Source organism: Magnolia sinica, chromosome 3 (assembly GCF_029962835.1).
Source record: "Magnolia sinica isolate HGM2019 chromosome 3, MsV1, whole genome shotgun sequence".
NCBI classification, from domain to species: Eukaryota; Viridiplantae; Streptophyta; class Magnoliopsida; order Magnoliales; family Magnoliaceae; genus Magnolia; species Magnolia sinica.
In genome coordinates, this window is record NC_080575.1 from 120819239 (window position 1) to 120841535 (window position 22297).

General features: G+C 40.3%; 1 protein-coding gene and 1 long non-coding RNA gene across 4 annotated transcripts; one reads left to right on the top strand and one right to left on the bottom strand.

The window, feature by feature from the left end:
* Positions 1-750: 750 nt before the first annotated feature.
* LOC131241003 (protein CONSERVED ONLY IN THE GREEN LINEAGE 160, chloroplastic) lies at positions 751-18064 on the bottom strand. Of its 3 annotated transcripts, none has more exons than XM_058239605.1 (9): positions 17626-18062; positions 10276-10322; positions 10034-10133; positions 9838-9933; positions 7138-7218; positions 6916-7007; positions 3289-3381; positions 1801-1869; positions 751-1125 (listed from the first exon to the last, which is right to left on the bottom strand). In XM_058239605.1, the coding sequence occupies exons 1-9, from the start codon at positions 17995-17997 to the stop codon at positions 987-989; spliced, it is 1089 nt and encodes a 362-aa protein (XP_058095588.1). In that variant the 5' UTR covers positions 17998-18062; the 3' UTR covers positions 751-986. The 3 variants fall into 3 exon arrangements, with proteins under 3 accessions (XP_058095588.1, XP_058095590.1, XP_058095591.1); XM_058239608.1 differs by having other exon boundaries at positions 912-1125; positions 1801-1883; positions 17626-18064; XM_058239607.1 differs by lacking the exon at positions 3289-3381 and having other exon boundaries at positions 17626-18064.
* On the top strand, positions 4904-6947 carry LOC131241008 (uncharacterized). The gene is made up of 3 exons (XR_009168922.1): positions 4904-5337; positions 6244-6429; positions 6513-6947. It is a non-coding gene; the product is annotated as an uncharacterized LOC131241008 (long non-coding RNA).
* Positions 18065-22297: the final 4233 nt, after the last annotated feature.

Genomic DNA, 22297 nt, shown 5'->3' on the forward strand with positions numbered 1-22297 from the left:
AACATCAAAACACTTTCCATCAGATATTCAACAATCTGCAATTTAACATACTATTACTTCATTTTATTTGGCGGTTTATGATCAATCTAAGATGGGCCCTTCTGGGTTAAAATTTTAACCTAGTTAAAGTACTCGTCCACTTGTGCATTTCCCAAACATGGTTATTTTTCGGCTTGCTGGTTGAACTTTTCCACTTTACCATCTTTGTATCCATAGACGCCAGTTCTTCAAGGTAGCAACAGTAAGGACGCATCTGACAGCAGTCATTTTCGCTATTTTCTTGCAAATCCTCGTGTTGGTACTTCTTCTCTTCTTAGAAAAGGAACTAGCTCAGGTTTTCTGTCCTAGAACTCTGTGCCCAATAGCTTAAGCAATTAACGCACCCTGCTCACATGTTCAACTATATGCTGGTGGGGGTATTTCAAAAGCTCCTTAAGAAGTTAAGCAATATGTACACAGGATGGACTTTAATGGCCTGCTTGGGTGTTCACTGATCAACAGCATGTCCTGTCAGCATATCAGCCTGCTGCAGGACATCTGTTTTCTCAGACTAAGTTTAATGCAACCTAATTATTGTATGGAAAAGAAAACACTTTTCATGATGCTCTTGATGCTATTTTCCATGTCTTTTCCCCCACCTTTTCTACTAATAATTTTCTAATCCAATTTGGTGAAAATTTACCAAACCAATATGAGTGACCAGGTCAACTCACCAAGTCCTAGCTCCTACACAACAATAAGATATTCATATAGTGCAGTAGGGAAGTGGATTTTTTTTCTCCTCAGGATCTAAAATACATGATGTATATAGTGTGGAACATGGTTTTCAACAAACTTCAAATCCAATGCCATAATTCATCCAATTACAGGAAAAAAAATGCTTCTCTAGTTTCCATACCTTGAGAAGAAAATGGCACGACAAAAGGTCATGTATAAAAATTGCTGGTTTTCTACAATTGCTGCTTGTTCTCGACAACAATCAGGTTCTATACTTGCTGCTTGTTCTCGACAATAGTCAGGGCCTCCTCGATAGCTTGAATAAAAGTAGCCACCTTGTAGGTGAAAAACCCCACAAGCATCGGTATCAAATCAAGGTGCATGAAGCCATAATCTGGCACCAGGATCCTGCAAACGGGAGGTGCTGTTAGTGACTCTCTCTTTTCTTTTTCAAAACATAAGTTTTTGAGAGAGGTGGTAGAAGATCCTCGCCCCAGGATATGCATAGAATCCTTGGGCTTTCTGTCTGTAAAAGCTGTGCCCATGCTCTCATGATCTAGACTGCCAATCTGATGGTGCTCACCAAGGATAGATCACATGGCTGATATCTCCTTAACCTTTCAATCAGCGGCCTGCAGGTAGATGGTTAAGAGAAGAAATACAGAAACAATCTGCATTCAACTGAAAAAAGAAGGCCAAATTCCAATCTGGGAGAATATGGGATATGGTCCATCCACTGTGGGGCTATCAGATCAATGAACTGGGATCACTGAAACATGGGCCCCACTGGTACAAACTGACAACCTGAGACACAATCATATTGTCAAGTCAAAGGATCATATGATTCCTTCCGTAAGGAACCAAGAAGGAAATGCAACAGATCTAACAAGGACCCAATTGAAGGAGAATGTTGACATAGATATTTGATTAAGAATTAGCAACAGATCCACTGCAGAAAAGAAATTTTCAACAAATGATGCATGATTATAGATGGAGTTCTGCAGCTAAAGATTCTTTTATGAACATAATATTTTATTTTATTTTTAATTTTTTAAAGGAAAGCACATCAGTCAATGTACGCACCCATTCCACCGGTTATAAATCATGACCAATGCCACTGGAACCAATAGCCTCGGTTGCCCAATTGCTCCCCTGCCAAGGAACTTCTGTTAGCACATGTTATAAGCTTTAGAACCAAAACTATTTTTCTTTACACACTACAATCTGAAATCCTGCAAACACAAAACATGACTACAGCTAAGGGTGTCAAAATGTCGGACCAGGTCTTCAGACCTGGCTTGTCATGGATCGGGCTCAGGCCTCGACTCCTATGCCTGTAGGATTGGATTGGGTCTTAAATTTCAAACATGATCAGTAGTTTTTCCAGGCTCAAGTTAAGCTCGCTGGTGTATCAGGTTGGTATAGGGTGGTAATTTGGGGTTGTATTCTTTTTCACTTTGACTTTTGGTCTATGTGGCTTTTAATAATATTGTAGTATATATCTTTCAAAAAAAATTAATATTGCAGTATTCTTCAAAAAATAATTTAACATACATGTAGAAATTGCTTAACAGGCTGGGATTTGGCTTGACAAACTTTCAATCAGGTCAGGATAGGACCAAAGAACTTGACCTGCATCAGGTTCAGGTCGTGGTTGGGCCTTGTATTTTCGGTTGGACTCACACTGACCCCATTTCCCATAGAATTCAAGCTGGGTGGAAGAAATGGAGATGTGCCTCTGGAGTTTTTTGTGATCATCATGTACTACTCAAACTGAAAGGGAAATTTTATAGAATAACTATAAGACTAGCCATGCTTTATGGAATAGAATGTTGGGCAGTTAAGGAACAGAATATTCATAGGATGAGTGTAGCTGAAATGAAAATGTTGAGATGGATGAGTGGCAACAAAAGGATAGAATTAGAAATGGAATGCACTCAAGGGAACTAATGAATAGTGCTAATGGGTAATAAGATGAGGGAAAGTAGACTTTAGATGGTTTGGTCATGTGCAAAGAAGACAAAGAACTGCGCCAGTTAGGAGTGAGTTGGTACAAGTTGAAGGCTCTAAAAGGGAGGGGGGAAGGCCCAAAAGGACTTGGGTGGAGGCAGTAAGAAAAGACTTGATGACCTATGGTCTAACTGAAGTTATGGCCCTTGATAGAGTGGAATGGCGGCAAAGGATGCATGTAGCCGACCCCAATTAGTTGGGATAAGGCGATGATGGTGGTCGTGGTGGTGGTGGTGGTGATGACGACAATTCAGCATGCTCGAATACAGAATTTTACAGAATTCAGCCAATGAAAAAGTTAAAAGCAAATGGAGCCACGTCTACACCCACTGTGATTGATCGCAGATTTATTTAATTTTTTTCTACTTTGGTACAACAGTACAGAGTTTTCCCTATTGTATTACCTAGAACAAAATACTAGGTACCATTATCAATTGCAGTGGGTGTAGATAATATTTCCAAAAGCCAATTAAAATTGTACTTCTCAGTTCAGTTAATGTTTTCAAAATTTTGATGTTAAAAATTCAATATATAATAATTTCGAAAGGATGTTGTATGTACTTGATAACTCCTCTAGCTCCATCTGCCATCGAATCGATGCTATTGCCAAGCATACGTATGTAAATCAGTGAGCCAAGCAACCCTGCGCCAAAGCTGAAGAAGGACGATATGCATTGGAATGAGAATGAAGCTGGTAGAACTCATATAAGGAAACTTTGTGCCCTTACGCACATACGGTATGAGTAGCTTTGTACAAATGCCTTGAAATTTGACATAAATAGACAGACGACAAAGTGACTGTGGGGATTTGATAGCCCCATATGCAAATGCACATTCCAAACTGGCATGTGTATGGGACATCGTGTGTAAGACATCAGCACCGTGTATCAGGTGGGACCTGACCTCTAGATGATCTTGCCAACAGATGTTCAACTATAAGGTAGGCCACATGTGCATCAACTAACCGGTGGCCAAGAAAAACTTGGAAGATTTTTTAGAGCATCCACTGTTTCCATACATGTGTCACCCACCTGACGTTTAAAGTTAAACAGCTTGTGTTTTTGTACAAATAATCTATACAGTGGGTCCCACCTGGTCTACGGCTTGGATATCCTCCACTAGTGCCAGTTTGGCACATGTGGCTGCATTGCGGGGCTAGCAATTCTCTGACTATTGAAAGAAAAGATAAATGGTTCTTTGCAAAGGAACCTGTCAAGTGTTGATGGAAAAGTAATGGGGCCATCGAGTGAGAGAGAGAGAGAGAGAGAGAGAGAGAGAGAGAGAGAAGTAAACAATGTAACAGAGATCATGGTTGCACTGTTTCAGAAAAGAATATTTCATCAACAATGTTGCAAGGGAGCTAAGGAATATCCAAAATAGTAGGAGATAATCTAAAGACTCCATCATTCACCAAAAGGTTGGCAGCCTCATTCCCTTTGGCACGTTGAAACAGTATCAAGAAGAATCGGGAGATCACGGACCTGATAATCTACAGTATCCGCAACTCTCCATTTCATTGGTGATTTAAAAAGCAACCTCTTATTACTCCTTCCACCGTTAAAGGACCAATAAAAGTGCTTTAAAAAAAAAAAATACAAAATCTAATCTGACAGTACAGTAGTATGATCCCTGATATGTCCAATTTCTCCTAGAAATGGATTGCCCAACTAGCAACCATCAAATTTACTTAGAAAAACTCGTCCATGACGCTTCTCTCGTATTCATATGATCTCCATTTCTTTCATTCTCCAGATTATAATGCTGAAATTTGTTATATTTATAGTTGCATGAAGCATGAAGCATGAAGCAAAGTGGCAACAGATTTAGGCCCAGGAGAAAGCCTTTGTTTCACACCCACACACACCACAATGGGTACTTGAACCCATGACCTTAGTGTTGAAACTCTTGTGAGTCTACCACTAAGCCATGAGTAAGGACCCGAGTGGCACCTGGTTAGAAGGACCATGCAACCAAGGTTATATTCTCTCAAGGCTCAACAGACATTGATTTCATAAAAGAGTGCCATAGTCAATGAACAACAATCTTTCTTTATCCAAGTAACAGTGTGGTGGTTGAAGTCTATGGGAGTTTGATGACCCATTGTTGGGGAAATTGTAATGGTGGCTATTAAGTGGGAGAAAATAGCTCTGAGCCTCTCCTAGAGCAGTGTACAATACCGTGCAAGATATTAAACATAGACGGTCTGAGGTTATTAATTCAATAACCAGTACTTGCTAGGGCAATGCAGCTTGCTAGGGCAACACATGCAAATACTAGGGCATTGAGCTTTGTTTCCAGCAAATGTGAGGTGCTCATCAATTGCATACCCTGCAGTATGCTTCCAAACATGGCTCCACATCTAGAATATGTTGAAACCAAAAAGGTCATTTTCTCATATCAATTCTATACCATCAGATGGGAGGGCACATAAAATTGTGATCTCGGAATACATATCAAAGTTTGTGCAGTATTTTGCACCAATAGTTGCCTTCCTCAATTTGAATTGAAGTTTAAGCAGTCATTTCTAAGGATATAAAAGACAATATTTGCTAGTTGTCAGTTCATAGACTTCCTTCCAGTGGAGTGTGATTGCAGAAACTTAGAGTAACAGTGATGCGGACATCAGTGGTGCGCCCTTTAGAGTGTACCAGAGGAGGAGGCGTCGCTAACAGAGTACCAGAGCGGAGGAGTTGATGTGGATGGACGACGGGTCCATCGGACCCACTTTCTGACGCGCTACGAGTGCAGGAGTGGCATGACCGCACCCCAACCATAGATCCATGAGTCGGATTTCACACTCTACCACACGGGTATTCACCCCGACCATAGATCCATGAGTCAGATTTCACACCCTACCACATGGGTGTTTTAGTTTTGGACTTTTTTTGTTATTTTTTTTGTTTCAGGAACTTTATTGCATTTTTACTTTTTCCATAGCTTATATATACGTTGTTAGGAACCCTATTTTTGTTATTATTGAATGAATAAGAATTCATCTAATTTCTTCCTCTTTATTCAAGAGATTATGGTTTCAGGATTGGCTCTTGGGTGTTGAGGAGTCCACCCCGAATTCAGGTTTCCCTCTTTCTAAGATCTTCGAGGTACATGAAAATGTCAGAATCATCTTCCTCCTTTTCTTCTGACGGCAATGGACCTATGCCTTCCTCATCTCAAACCCTCATCCTTCACCCCTTTCGTTTCTCTTTAAATACCCATTTCTAGTTCGAACGGAAAAGAGAGATGATTAGTTAGTAGAATCAGATCCAAGCTTACTTGTAGATTGACTTATGCTATATCTAGGATCTCCTCATATCCCGAGGTCCTCCCTTTTTACTGTTTACGTGATCTTATGCTAAGGGGCATCATCCTGACGGAATAACCTCATCTTTGTGTTGAGATTTACCTAATCCCTTTGTTTGAAAATAGTTAGTTAATTGGTGTATTTATTTGAATATTCTTTAACCTGATTATACATGCATCTAGAGTTAGGTTATCACATGTCCCTGCATCAAACAGGCTTCCCATTGATTTTTGTAGGAGAATAATAGAAGCGAAAGCTCAACAACTACATAATCCAGAAGCACCAGACTGAGTTTGTCAATGGTCTCATCCATTAAATGGACTTGAAAAATCATCCACAAAACCGTAAACTAACTCAGCGGAGGGAAAGGGAAAGAGCAATCCCTATAGGCAATAACTTCAGTCCCATGGCCCAAAAGAAAGAACCACTAACTTAGACCTATGAACCTCAAATTTAATATCTTAGCTTTAGAACAGGATGTCAGGATCAACTGCTAATATGAAATTTATCAATGCATGTTTCATTTTTCCTACTGGCTTGAAACAATTTAGATACAGAAATTGAGGGAAGGGGAGGAGAGCTCTCTTTCCCAAGGAGAAGTCATTGCACATATTTAATCCTCCCATTTGATTCAGAGTGGTTCTCTAATTTTACCTAGTATGCCTCCAAAGGCATTGCAGGATACTGGCCAGAATGGCCAGAAATAGCAAAGTTGTCCACTGGCTTTTTTTTTTTTCTGGCTGAAACAAATAGAAACAGATGAAATGGCTGTAGCAGACCAGAATACCAGAACAAAGAGTTGTCCATTTCAAATCCTGTAACTTTACTGGTGCAAAATGGTGGCGCCAGAATGAAACTACGTCGATGAACACACTCATCTTTCTTACCTAGCTGCGATTTCTGGAGAGTAAGAAACGAAAGCAGAGAATAAACCAACGCCGCCTATCCCCAACGTGAGGATTTGCAACTTCCGCTTCAACTGCAAAAGTAATTATGAAACATATAAAATGTCAACAGCTCGATGGACTTTCCACAAATACTGTAGTCATGCACCAACAAAAGTAAAGAATTCAGAGGATTGCCAATAGTTCATCTGCATAGATAAATACCTTAAAATACTGCTCCCTTGATTGAGCTGCCAATACTTTTGGATCCCCTCTCTCCCTTTTCGACTCACGCAGCGTGACTTCCTGTAAATGGAAGCTATGTCAGAAGCCCAAGATAGAGATTATTAAAACATATGATAAAAGTAAAAAAAGAATCACACATGTTCATCTCCATCTGTGATTGATTATTTCCTTCCCATTTTTTTAATAGCATTTCCTGCCCAAACCATGAATCTACAAAACAAGAAAATGGCCTTTGATGAAAAACTATTTGCCTAAACAAGCATAACAGTCTCAACAACAGATTTGCCAAAGAATGGAAGTACTAGATTAGAGGAGTTCAAATTCATTGCAAGTTCTACTCTTATAATGTGTGAGAGTTCTCTGTATGATATGTGTTTCATCATCATCATCATTGCCCAGTCACAGCTATTTGGGGTTGGAAGTACTTATCCTGTTTCGCAAATCGCAAGATTCAAGACAAGAATTCTCATGATTGATTAATAAAAGTTTCACCTTACTGGCTTACCCGAGCTTGGGACAATCTGGCATGTTGCTACCGGGCAAAGTTCCGTACTTATGCACAGTATTTAAAAACAGGACAGACATGAGAGATGATGCCGGATATGAACAGAGGCGTCATATAGCCACACAAGTGACCCTGGAAACCCAAACACAGCAGCTAGGGGTGTCAAAGGGCCAGGTCTGGGTCAGCCCAACCCCAACCCAAACCCAAAACACGCCCCGCCTGATTGAAAATTTGTCAAGCCTAAGCCCAGTCTGTTAAGCAATTTCTACATGTTTATTGATGGTACACCTATCTAAACAACTAATATACATCAGTAGTATGATGAAGATGGCCCGATTCCAAGCTAGACTGATCTGACTGGATGGAGCAATGAGCTAGACCTGATCCTGGCACGACTACTAATTAGGCCTAATCTTTTAGACCAGATCCCGCCTGATGGACCTAGGAATCTTGGCCCAGACATTCCTAGGTCCAGACCCAAATACCTGACAGGCTTGCCAGACCCATTGACACCCTTAATACCAAAACATACACAGAGCATCTTAAAATGTTTTAAATATAAGTTGTAGTTCATACATGCATAAGATATGGGAAAATGTATATACATCATTTGAAATAGATTAGAACTGTATAGCTAGTGCATGAATACTGCTAAACTAATAAACTGGTTAACAGTTTCCCCCTGTAACTTGGACACAAGCATATCTTGGCATCAGACAAGGATATGGGGTGTGGAACATAGTGGCTTTTAATGGTCTGATTTGCTCACATGCCCATAGAAAATTAAAATAGCAAATTGTATTAAGAGCTAATCTCCGACAATCAGGTGTAGGTTAACCTACAACCTTTTGTACAAGAATTTTTCCCTTGAAATAAATAAATATTTATATGTATGCATGTGTGTAGGTATGTATGTATGTATGTACATGCGCGTGCACACACACATTCAACAAACAAATTGGAAAGGTATAAAAAATGGGTTGTAGCACACAATCAGTCGTAGGTGATCAGTCCTCTATTGCAATTACTTATTGTAAGAAGCCCAATAAATAAAGAAAACAATAAACTTCTATTTATTTATGTGTAAAGTGTGATGAAGCTACAGACATCTCTAGTATAAGGAACATTGATTTGGTTGAAGCGCCTGAAAAAGGATGAGAGGAAGACCTAAATGGACTTGGATCAATTTGGTGAGATTGGATATGAAATCTTGTTCACTTACCAAGGATGGGCCTTCGATAGGATCAATTTATGTGTAAGTTGTGATGAAGCTACAGACAGCTCTAGTATCTTGTTCACTTGGATCAATTTATGTGTAAGGTGTGATGAAGCTACAGACAGCACTAGTATAGAAGGGAACATTGATTTGGTTGAAGCGCGTGAAAAAGGATGAGAGGAAGACCTAAAAGGACTTGGATCAAATTGGTGAGATTGGATATGAAATCTCGTTCACTTACCAAGGATAGGGCATTCGATAGGATTGACTAGTGAAATGATACTTGTAAAGCCAATCCCAAATAGCTAGGGAAGGCTATGACAATGATGATGAATTATGTATGTGATGTAGGACAATTAACCACTTGCTCTAAAAGCTCGAACTGATAGAGCATGGCGAATCAATCCCTTTATCTCATAGCCCAAGCCCCATGTCACATGGGTTAGGACCTCAGCCGAACCCCCCTCGTGGGCCCCACTTCACATGGGTTCTGCTCACACGAACAACCCGCCTCACACAGGCCGCCCACCCTGAGTGTGCCCATACATCCCACAGGCCACCAACTCGAGCCCGGGGTGAAAATGCCCCTGCATTAGTGTGTGTAAAAGGGATCCTCAAAATAAAATATTATAATAAATTACAAATATTAGGTTTTTCTATGAGCCATTCCCAGGAGTATCAAACATACCAACAGGAACACATAAACATGGATGATTTAAAATATATATAGGGTGTCATCGGGTTTTTCATAATTGATGGGCTGGCATGGGTGTCACGGGAATCTTTTTGGAAATGGAGTGTCCTTGTTGCATAAACTTCCACTCTTCAAAAGAACTCTTCAATGTCATTGCCCTCAACAAGAAGAGCTAAAGCAATGTTTACAGGGTGGTACTTACGTATTAAAATTTTGGTATTTCTGTTATTCTCATGAGTCAGTGGAGGAACAATGCTCACTTACACTGCCACCAGTTGCAGCCTTATTTGCCCGATCCCACTTCTCTTGTTCCCGTCGAGTAGGAACAAATCTCCATCTAGGTGCCGCATTCCCACCGCTCTGGAAAAATCATTTTCTTCTGCTGCTTAGTGAAAACCACAATCCAAAAAAAATCAAGATAATTGCAATGGTATCTTAAACACCAAACAGTTTATCTTACTTCAGCCGACAAACGTCCACGCCTCGCAGCCTCAACTTGCAGTTGTAACACAGGCTTTGGAGGAGGCGACGTGAGCTCTCTACTCAGATCGATGTCCACACTATACATTGATGATAAACGTAAATCCTTCTAGAATGTTTTAAAAAGAAGAAGAAGAAGAAACAAACATCTAGTTTCCTTTTCTATTATGTAGATATTTTTTTCCAAGAAAACTATTCGAAGGCAGAAGATAAAAAACAAACCTGTCAAGGCTCATGGCTCTGTTTAGGCTTAGAAAACCTGAATCCTCCTGCTCCCCAAAAAGAAGAAGAAAAAGACCAAAAGTTAAAATCTGTCTACTCTGCTTATACAGGTGCATCAATCATGCATTATCCTTAAAGTTGATATCCATCCATTACCAAAACTTTCATGAACAAGGAAATATGCAATGCCAACGTTTACAAAAGGGTCATAACAGCGCTACAGTGGCCGTTATAATGGTAAAGGTCACCCTATGTTTCATTTTGTCACGAAAAAGACATGTTAAATAACAGCCACTATTTTCAAAATAATGGCCATTATCTATTAAACAGCCTTGTATAACAGAACAACAGAATAAGTTATGAATTACAAGTGAATTGGCATGTATGATGTGCATGGAGAGAGAAAACTGTTTGCAAGTCATGGGAGAGAGGAGAGGTGAAGCAGTGCAAAAGACAAGTTTCTTTTGGTGGGGCCAGACACCACCATTTTGAAGATGGTGATGACTCATTCTTCTTACATGCAGCATTCACGAACACTATCCAAACCATCCAAATTGCAGGGCACAGTAAAATTATACTGACCAAGCAATCTTAACCCTCCAATTGATGGCCATGAAATCGATGCTTAAAAGTAAAATAGTAAATTTTCAAAATTCCAGGGGTGAAATCAGATGGTTAGTATCATTTTCTCAATGTAACTTCTAGGTTATGCTCTATCCAAAATTGAGTCAACGATTTTGGATGGTCTGGATTTCTGCACAACTGTGCCATGTGTATGGTCAAAGAGTTACCACCATTTTTAAAATGGTGGTGAAATACCATAGGAGTCCCGCCATTTTTGGGGGAGAAAGGACCATGAACCATGAATAAAATAGTGTTGAACTACCATAGAATCTCGCCACTTTTGGTGGAGAGCACCATGAATCAACTTAATATGGAGCTTCACCCCACTCACCTAAATGCTCTTTCTTTTGCTTAAAATCCCTCATTTCTTAAGGCACAGTTTAATGAGACATGATCCAGAGATTTGAGTTTATGGAAACCTTCTGATGCATGCAGTTGCATTTGCACTCATTGGCATCCACATCAGGTCCAGTTCATTAGGTATTTGTGTCCACTCTTCTTCTGCTACTTGCCAAATATTGCAACAGCCAGATGGTCCTGAACATTTGCAACTAGACATACCTTCTACAAGCAATCTTCACCATCCATTTTTTGCATGCAAAAGAACTGAGCAGTTTGGACCATTCTATTAATCTAATTCTTTTTTAGGCAGACAAGAAGAATGGACTGGACCTAATGGATGGTCAAAGTAGCTGACGTGGATAGCAACAACTCCAGATGCAACTATGAGCATGGGAAGGTCTCCATATACTTAGCCCACCTGATGGTCTCTCAAGTTTAATAATTTCAAAAAACTAACTGCATGCAATTTTTTCCCTTTGGCAATTCTCTTTATAGACAGCAGAATGATATTGATGCTTTTCAGTAAACATATGGCCGCGACTTTGCATGGTTCAAACGTTTTCCATAGTGAAAGAAACCTGCGACAAATCGAAGGCTCACTTTATCGCTATCCAATGGTCTAAGTTGCAATCAGTGGGCAGAAAGTAAGATCTGTCTAGGGTTGTAAGGGTGTTGAATGTGAAGCCCTGGACGCATCGGGGTGTGCAGGAGGCATTCTAGTTCTTTGGGATCCTGCATCCTGGTAAAGGGAAGAAAGCTGGTCGGGTTAGTTTTCTGTTAACTTATTTTTTACTGAAACTTCACCTGAATTTGTTGGTTATCCCACACACACATACACACACACACACACACGGGATGCTTCCTTCTAGGCGGAGCTGTCTTCTGTTTGGGATAGATGGCAACTCCCTTGGTATATTGCCGGAGACTTTAATGGCAACCACTTTGTTCACAAGAAGGTTAATGAGGACAGGGTCATGGCCAGTATGTGAGGCTCTTTGACTAGAGTCATAAGCACAATCTGGTGGATGTCCCTATGGGGATATTAAAGTCTCCTGGTCAAATGAGCATGTCCCCCAGGCTATGTCCCTCCTAGACTGTTTCTTGGTTGTCCCTTATTGGATTTAGAAGTTTTCCCTTTCCCGTCAAAGAGGATTGCCCAAGCCCATGTCTAACCACTGCCCTTTTTTTTCAAGATGACAAAATTTTATTAAAAGCGGAAAACGACTACAAGCAAAGCCTACAACAAAGAAAAACATAGCAACAACAAAGGAACATCGAGGCAACAACCGAACTACGCCCCAAGAAAATCCATATTACAACCCAATAGTTGCGAGACAGAAGAAGCCCATTCAATAATTAAAAATCTAGCCCTTTGGGAAGTGTCATCTACCAATTTCTTGGAATTATCAAAGCATCTAGCATTTCTCTTTTTCCAAACCGCCCACCAAATGACAAGCAAAGCCATTCTCTAAAGCATATTCTTGGATTTTCCAAGACCCATGCCATACAAAGCAAGCAGACATTGGCTCACCGACTTCGAGAAGGACCCAACAATACAAAAACGGCCCAAAATTGGGGGCATTTCTCTCTGACCACTGCCCTACTATCCTGGAAGTAGACGAAATCAACAAAGGCCCTATGCCTTTAAAGTTCGAGTTGGCTTGGCTGAAGTTGGAAGGCTTACGATCCTCGATAGGCGAGTGATGGTCTTCCTTTACGGTCAAAGGGAACCAGATTTTATGCTTTTTAAGAAAATGCATGTGTTAAAAGAAAATTTGAGGGTGTAGCACCGCGAGATCTTTGGCCAAAAAGAAAAGGATATAGTTTCCTTGTGCTAGATTTAGGCTCTAGACATCAAGGAAGGAGGGGCTCTTTTAGAGCAAGAAACTTCACTAAGAGCAAAGTTATTGTCTAACTATTCTAGTAGACTTGTTGAAGAATAAATAATGTGGCACCAACATTCTAAAGCAGTTTGGCTTAAAGAGGGAGACAGAAACACAAGATTCTCTAATGGCATAGCTAATGCTTGTGATGCAGGACATGAAATTTTAAACATGCTATGCGAGATTCCAAGCTTTAGATCATACTAGTTCAAAATAATCACACAAAATTCCACATCCCACATAAATTCAAACACTCAATCAAAGAAAATCTATGCGGGTCCAAGCCTACACATGCTAGGACTGGATCAATTAAAATTATAGACCAAACAATACTCAAAGGAGAGTAGATTCAGCCACACATGCATAGGAATAATTTCTCCAATCCAAGAGATTCACAAGTTTCAATTCGGGAAACCCTAGGGTTGGAAAAAAGGCAGAGAAATTGGGAGTTTAAAACAATCTAAGGTTAGGGTTGGAGAAATCAGGTAAAAGAGAAATGAAAGAGAGGAGAGAGTGAACTTGAAGGCTGCCCGCATTTGTGGACAGCAGGCCACACCAGACACACGTACGCTAAGGGCAGTCCGCATGTGCGTGGGGCCCATGAACTCAAAAACCCCCTCTTTGGGGCTAGGCAGCTAAAGTTGGACTACAAACCCCCCTCCCCTCAAAAAAAAGTTTCAGTCCGATCCAACGTACGGTCCGTGCCTGGTGCTCCGTCGAAGTTTCAGCCCTCCTGCAAGGCCAGATTCCAGAAATTTGCTGTAGAAAAGGAATGGTTGCAAAATAATGATGGATTTACAAGTGGAATGACTGTAGGAGGAGGAATATGGATGGTAGAAGGTGGGGTGCGAATTGGGATGGGTGTGGCTTCGCATCACGATAGTTAGCCCTTCAAAGAAGAGAGGATTTCTCACCCAATTGGATTTTCACGACTCGGAGAGGAGCAGGGAAACGCAGAAATTTTATTCAATCATCAATGAGAAAAAAAAGACTACAAGGGGTGTCTATTTACAATAAAATCTTATACCCCAAAACTCGCGCCATGTGTGCACCCTATTACTTAGAAACAAAGTAATCAAAAATAACAACTAATCAAAGCAATCTAAACCGTCCATAATATTTCTAATAACAATAATAAGCAAAACCCAAAGTACTAGATCATCTCAAATAGTGGGCTACGATCATGAGATCCCATGGTGGGATTCACATGACGATCGGGTCCACTCCAAGGAACTAAAACATAGTCCCCTAGCTAGGGGGTCTCCCTTGGACATCGTCATCGATCCAGATCGATGATGGGGCCCTCCTTGCGTATATGCGTCGGAGGCGTGCATGTGCGCCTGATGTCCCCATCAACTTGAGTGAGGTGTAACTCTATTTCTTCTAATGTAGTAGAGGGCAAAGGATTAACTATGAAGAAACCTATTGTTGAGGTTGTTGTCGTTTTATACCCGTCTTCTATTGGATGAAAACTTATATAGGCCTCTGCTAGATGATCTATCTTTTGATCATGTCTCTCCCGAGGAAAGAGACTCTCTGGAAAGACCTTTCCTCCCATAAGAGATTAAGCCTGCAGTGTTCAATCTCAAAAGAGACGCCCCTAGCTCCGACAGATTTCTTTTGGCGTTTTTCCAGTCCTTTTGGGATTTGGTGAAACAAGACGTCTTTGATTTGGTTCATGAATTCTTCCGCTCTTTGAAATTTCCATCAGAAATTGGGTGTTATTTCATAGCATTGGTCCCTAAGCATGAGGGGGCTGAAAGCCTCAAAGACTTTCGACCCATCAGCCTTATTGGCAGCCCTTACAAGACTTATTTCGAAATAGCTAAGCTCCAGAATTACGCTAGTCCTATCTAATGTGAACTCTACTTTCCAAAGTGCCTTTTATTTTTGGGAGACAAATTCTGGATTGTGCTCTGCTTGCTCACGAGTGTATGGATTCCTATCACAAGGCTGGTAAAAAAGGAATTCTCTGTAAACCAGACCTTGAAAAAGCTTATGACCATGTCAATTGAAATTTTTTGGATTACATGCTTAATCACTTAGGTTTTGGGATCAAATGGCATGGGTGGATGCATAATTGTATAACGTCGGCTAGGTTCTCTGTTATCCTTAACGACTCTCCATTTGGTTTCTTCATCTCATCTAGGGGCCTTAGACAAGGAGACCCCTTGTCCCCTTTTTTGTTCATCATCGTATCTAAGGCCCCTTGTAGAATGCTCTCTAGGGGTCAGGAGGTTAGCTTGTATCGTGATTTTTCTATGGGCAATTTCCAACAAAGAATAAGTCACCTTCAATTAGTTGATGGTGCTCTTCTTTTCTGCGAACCTTCTAACTCTATGGTGGATTGTTTAGCCATGATTGTATGCTAGTTCGAAGTGGTGTCAGGGCTTAACATTAATAGAGCCAAGAGTGAGTTTTTTTACATCCATCTGACCCAGGATGAAGTGGCTTCTCTTGCTTCTGCTTTTGGGTGTCGAGTGGGCTTCCTCCTCTCCACTTATCTAGGCCTTACAGTATGTATTGGCAAGCCTGCCTTGCATCTATGGGGTGTAGTCCTCGAAAGGATGGTTAGAAAGCTCTCTCCATGGAAAAGCAATCTCCTTTCCCTGAGTGGGAGAATTTCTCTCGTTAAAGACTCTCTCTCCAACCTCCCTCTTTACTTTATTTCTTTGTTTCGCTGTCCTAAATCAGTTCAGCTTAAGATCAACAAGCTTTGAAGGAACTTCCTGCGGCAAGGGGAATCTCCTTGCAGAAAGCTTCCTTTGTTAAGGTGAGAAGAGGTTTGTAAGCCTGTTTGGGAAGGAGGTTCAGGTGTTAAATGTTTAGACTTGGTTAATTCTGCTCTTCTTCGTGAGTGGGCTTGGCGTTTTACCTCGGGAGAGGCTGCCCTGTGGAGATTTATTATTAGGGCCAAGTATGGAGTGGATCAAGGTGGCTAGAGTTTCAAAAACTCATCCCTATATAGGATGTCCAATCTATGGAAAGAGATTAGTAGGGTCGGTGATTTGGTGTTCTATAATGTTTCCTTCTTGTGGGGAGATGGAAAAATATATATATTCTCCTCTGGTTGGATCCCTGGTGTAGTTCCCCTCCCCCTGGCCCAGATTTCTTCCTCTCTTCAAGCCTTTGTGTCCGAATGTTATTCCTTAACTGGCTCGGGTGGAGCTTGGTACCCTACTTTTCATATAAATCTCAGGGACGATGAAATAGAAGAATTTACTTCCCTTGTTTCTCGATTGCAAGGCTTTTTGGTGGACCTGAGGCTAAAGATTCGATGATTTGGATTCCTGTCAAGTCTGGAGTGGTCTCTGTCAAGTCCTTCTACAGTACCCTTGTCTATTCAGAAGCTCCTTCCCTTCCCAGCTGCATTGCCTTGGTCTGGTCCTGCAGAGCGCCCCCGAAAGTGGCACTTTCGTCTGGTTGGCTGCTAGAAATCGTATTCTGACCATCGACAACCTCCAAAAGATAGGCCTCTTTCTCCTAATTGTCTGCCCTCTTTGTATGGCTGATGCGGAGTCTGTCAATCACATTTTGATTCACTGTTCATTCTCTACACACATCTGGAATTGAATTCTCCAGTAGGGATGTTGCTTGGGTAGTGCCGTTTCACATTCAAGATCATCTTCGCTCTTGGGAAGTTGGGGGAGGAGGGAAGCTTGCAAAAAAGAGATGGAAAATTGCTTTTCTGGCTGCGAGTTGGGCCTTGTGGCTTGAAAGGAACGGTCCGTGTTTGGGGATAAATCCTCTCCTCATGGTGGGGCTCATTGTAAAGTGTACCAGTGGATTAAGGAGTGGGCTCTTTGAGTGTCCCTTGGTTTGGGTCCAGAGTTTTGGGAACTCTTTTGTTGGGGTGTTTTCTTCTAGTTTTCTTTTTTCTTTTTTCTTTTGTTGTTGTTTGCTTTGTTCCTGTTTTGTTTTTTGCCTTTCTGTTAATACAATATCATCTTTCAAAAAAAAAAAAAAATCATAACAGCTACCCTTCAAAAATAAAAATAAAAATCATAATAGCCTCTACATTTATGTAACAGTAATGCAATTGCAAGTGGGCATAATGATTCGTGACACTGTTTTCTAAACCATGTGCCATAGTTGGCCTGAATTACTGGCCTTTTCATTTGCAGCAGGAATGCAGATGGTGCATGCTTTTGTTGATCCGGTCCATTCATCTGGTGGGCCCACCGTGGATTGGTGATCAGTTGGAAAAGCTCCTCAATCCAAATCAGTTGAAATCCGCTAACAGACAGCCAACACTCCACCTGCAACGTGAAGAATTCACCGATCTGATGGCTGAGATTGTTCAACTGAGGGCATTACCAGTACATAGCACATCCATGGTGGTAGAAGACCAGATGAGCGATCTGGATCACTGAAAGGTGCACGCACCAGAGCATCATAAAGTACAAACACGTATGTATGCAATCAACTCAAAGAAGAAGAGCACCACGTCCCGAGTATACATTGAATAGCCGTGTATAGCAGAGAAAATGGAAAGAATTACCTTGGAAGGAGATGGGGGTTGGAGAGAAGAGTCGGATGGTTGGATCAATCTCTTCATGCGGCCCATGAATTCCTTGTTCCACATGAAATCGTCTGTGGCGAGAGGATCTTCTGCCTCTCCTCCCCAGTACTTGCGGAGCTTCGTAGTCGTCGGTGGACCACCGTATTCCCCTGGCGCTACGCCAGTCGACCATTTCAGGGGCTTCTTCTTCGGGAGGATGACGCGGGTCTCACTGGGGTTTATGGGATCCGAAGGGAGGGATGGTGTTGGAGTTGCGGAGGGCAAGGAAGAGGGCGGATCTTGGGAAATTGGTGTCGCTGCGGACCTTGGAGACCTGTAGTAGAAGCGGGCCGTCGAATTCAGAAGCGCCATTGAGAGAGAGAGAGAGAGAGAGAGAGCTCTTCTGAGGATCAAATATCTGTGCGCGCGCGGAGGCTGTCCATTCGTTTCCATGGCGGGGCTGATATTTTTGATACTCTGGCATATTGATGGCTGATACGCAGGCACTAAAAAATTCTACACCTTGCATCAAAACTTAAATTAAACCGTCCAGAACGTGTATCCTACCTTAGATAAATGATGAACCAAAATTAACACTGATTGGATTTTATAACTGGACGATTGGTAGATATTTAACCTGGACGATTGGTAGGCATTTTATTAGACGGCTGTAATGAAAATTAGTTTGCGAACAATCTCCATGAATCAGTATCCGTAAATATAAGTCTATCTGATTTCGAGTTGATATTAATCCAAGGTGGTTCCCGCGTTTTGGCAATTTGTTTTTGACTTAGATTTCCAAGCGTCGAGAATTAAAAACTCCCCCATCTTCGAGTGCCTTTGACACTTGGCTCATTTCAGGTGGTCAGCACTGATGGCAAAAATTGATTGCTTTTAGTCTCATCATATGTTGTATCAGTTCATCTATTTTAAAAGAATCCGGATCCTCTGCTTGCCACAAGTGGCATCCTGAGTTTGTCCGCATCATTACTAACATTTTTGGCATTGTTACATTAAATGTAATATATAATGATGTGGCGCAATTAAATTGAAACAGGTAAATTTTTATTACTTGTGGCAAGATGAGGATCCAAATTTATTTTGACTTCACTAAGAGGATAATAGTCATTTATTGTAATGTTTATATGAAATCCACCTTATTCATCATGTTTACCGTCCCGTTTTAGTCATAGGGCCTGAAAGTCAGTCCAATTCATAGTTCAAGTGGGGCATATGAAGGGAAATAGTTGAGAGGGATGCCCACTCTTATTTTTTAAGAGCCGACCATAATAATTATATTAAATTCACCCTAATTATTATGTGCCAAGCTAAAATCTAGACCTCGGACAAAAATTTAGGTCCATCCTTTATTTAAATGGGCCAAGTGAGGGGAAACAATTTAGAATGTGAGTGTTGCCTATATACTAGTTCCAATCGCATGGTTCATTGGAATCATGGATTTGGCAAATTTTTTAGGCCATGTAACTAAAATAAAATAAGGCAATTGGTGCTTAGGGTGGATTTCACAAAAACATTATGGTAGGTCATGTATGATAATTTTTTTGTTGTAAACGTGTTTCATGTCAATAGATTATGTGAATATCACTTAGAAATACACTTTAAGAATTAAGACATGTTTGTTACATGCATTTTGAAATCTTAGCAAATTACTAAGATTATGAAGTAATCCAAGGGAAATGGCTTATTTACCTCAATTTTAAGAGCATGAGTGTTACACATGTAACAAGAGTGTCTTGAGGCTACTAATCCACTGGACACATGGCATGCTAATAATATCTTAAAACAATTCAATTATCAACCGCAACACTAGAATCACATTAATAGATTGATCTAAACCATCCAAACATCCAACATCCAGTTATAAAACACTCATGAGTTGCTTGTTTGTTTCGTCTTTTTTGGACGAAGTATGTATTTTAATGGGCTTATTGCAATCATTCTATCAAATTTAATATGAAAGTTGATTTAGTTAATTAAATCTAAGTCTTGTGAATATGTCGAAGAATTTTGATGCCTTCCAAATACAAGCTTTGAAATCAAAGATTTTGATTCCAATGTATTTCAACAAACACACAAATGAAGATTCTGAATCACATTGATTTTAATTTAATTATGATTTGCATTTCAATGCATTTCAAATCCAGTCTCCTAAATGGGCCCTTGGTGGACTCCACCATGATGTTTAAGTGAAATCTACTCTAATCACTAGGTGTGTCATTCCATTTTAATTGTGGGGCACAAAAAGAAGCCTAATACATTATGTAGATGAGACATACAGCACTGGAAAACAATTGGGAGAGTGATGCCCACCCTTGGTTTTTTTAAGGGCCCACCACGATGATCATATGAAATCCATTCCAAATGTTAGATGCTGAGTTAAAACGTAATTGCTGTGATAAAAGATCAGGCCCATGTGATTCAAGTAAGCTACACTAAATGAAATAGTTTGGAGGGTTAGCATTGGCTCATATATTATTTTCAATCATTAGTCCACTTAAAATGCGGACTAAGCTCATTTTTGAGCCTTACATCTAAAATGGAGGGATATGCTTGATGATTGAGGTGGATTTCTCATAAATCACATGAAATAGTGGGCCCCACTATGATACTTTGAAAAATCACCCTAGTTGTAAGTACATCACCCCATTATAGCCGTATGGGCCAAAAAAAAAACCAGTCCAATTTAATCCCATGGAGAGGGAATTAGTAGGGAGAGAGGGTCACCCTTGATATTTTTAGGGTCCACTGTGATGATTATATGTAATCCACTCCAACTGTTAGATGTCAAGCTAAAATTTAGGTCATTTGACAAAATATTAGGCCAATTCTTGATTTAGGTAGGGCGCCTGAAGACAAAATAGTTCGAAAGGTGAGCATTGCCCTATATATTATTTTTAATCATGCAGTCCACTTACATCATAAACCATGTTGATTTTTAAGCACCGCGGTTGAAATGGAGTGATGCACCTAATGATCAAGGTAGATTACATGCGAACATCACAGTTAACCATATGTGAGAATTCATAAAATCCCTTTATCAATTCTTCAAAAATTATCTATATGCCAAAGGCAAGTTTTTTTTTCCCCCACTAATTTCATCCACACAGTGTTGACACAATTGAGGATTCCACTAATTCCATGGTAGCTACGATTTTGGATTCCAATTCTTACCAAATTAAGGCTGTGAAACAACCCTTTAAAGTAAACTAGCATCCCTTTCCATGAGTACAGTTTTTACGTACGCCTGTCATCATAAATCCGGTCAACCATCTAAATATCAACGTCCATTGAAAATTTTATATAATCCAAGTTTTACACTAATAGCACGAGAGTAGCTGGGTGATTGGCTAACATCTAACAATGGATTCAAATAATGCATGCAATATCAGCCAAGATGCAATTAGCATGAGGCCACCCCCTAAGGCTTGTTTATTTCACAAATGACCCCAATAATACAAGGAAAATGTGTCATCCTTAAGATTTTACCATGGCTAATTTAAATACCATAATTGTTGATCATATGTAAATGCATTTAGGAGTCAGCTAAAGTAAATTGTAATCATTAAACCCTTTGATATAATTAACATAAAAATCTTCAATTCAAACAACACGTCTTTATTTTAATGATGGTTTAACATTTAAGAATGGTAAAATTGTTGTCATTACATTTTTGTCACATCTAAATTTTATAAAAAAAAAAGAAAAGAAAAACATAATTTTGTTATCATTGTAGTCAAATACAATTGATGCGAGGAAAAGTATAAAATCATTGTCTGTTTTCTTAGCACTACCAATGTAATTGGTTGACCACAAGGTAATGTTATTGAGTAAGTGTTTCTTGTACACAACGGAGGATAGAAGAAAAGGATAACGAGACAATTAGATCTATCAAGTTTAGGGCTCGACTTGAATAATTAATTTCTCAAGACAAATTTACTGTACTTTTTTTGAAATTTTCAGCAAGTTCAAACGAAAGAAATATGCAAATTGTCTTCAGGATACAATGAGCTTTCAATCCAAATTTCAACACGAAATTTTGCACATTTAAGTATTGAACAGATCTCTAGTTTTGACATCGATATGCCTTTAAGACATGGGTATTAAATTTTGGTGCCAGTCATCCAAATAGGATAAATGGAAACCAAATTCGATTCCGACAAGTGACATGATCCAGAGAGTTCTAGTTCTGATTTACATCCAAACAGAAATCATGCTTCTTGGAACTGCTGGATTGGGGGGGTGGGGTTTTGTCGGTTAGTACTGTTGGCGACCCTGATCTACGGATACAGGTCACATTCGCAGTAGGACCACCTGATGAGTATCTCGGATCTCTTACACATGTTCCCTGTTCAAGGCCTGTGTGCAGGACTCTGTCAAGTGAGACAGATGGACCTCACTACATACATGCAATGTGCCATATGTGTGAGATCCTGCACATTCATCATCTGCGGCGGATCATTGTTGTGGGTTGCCCATTCATCAGGTGAGTTACACCTTTATGAGAAAAATAGATGGTCGAAGAAAAATGACCAGAGGTTCATATTCAACGTGGACAGCACCTCTCCTGATGAGGGGACCTGCCGAATTGTTAGGACGGTGCATGTTCAGTGGACTCCACTAGATGAATGAACCGGGTCTGCATGTGCATGGA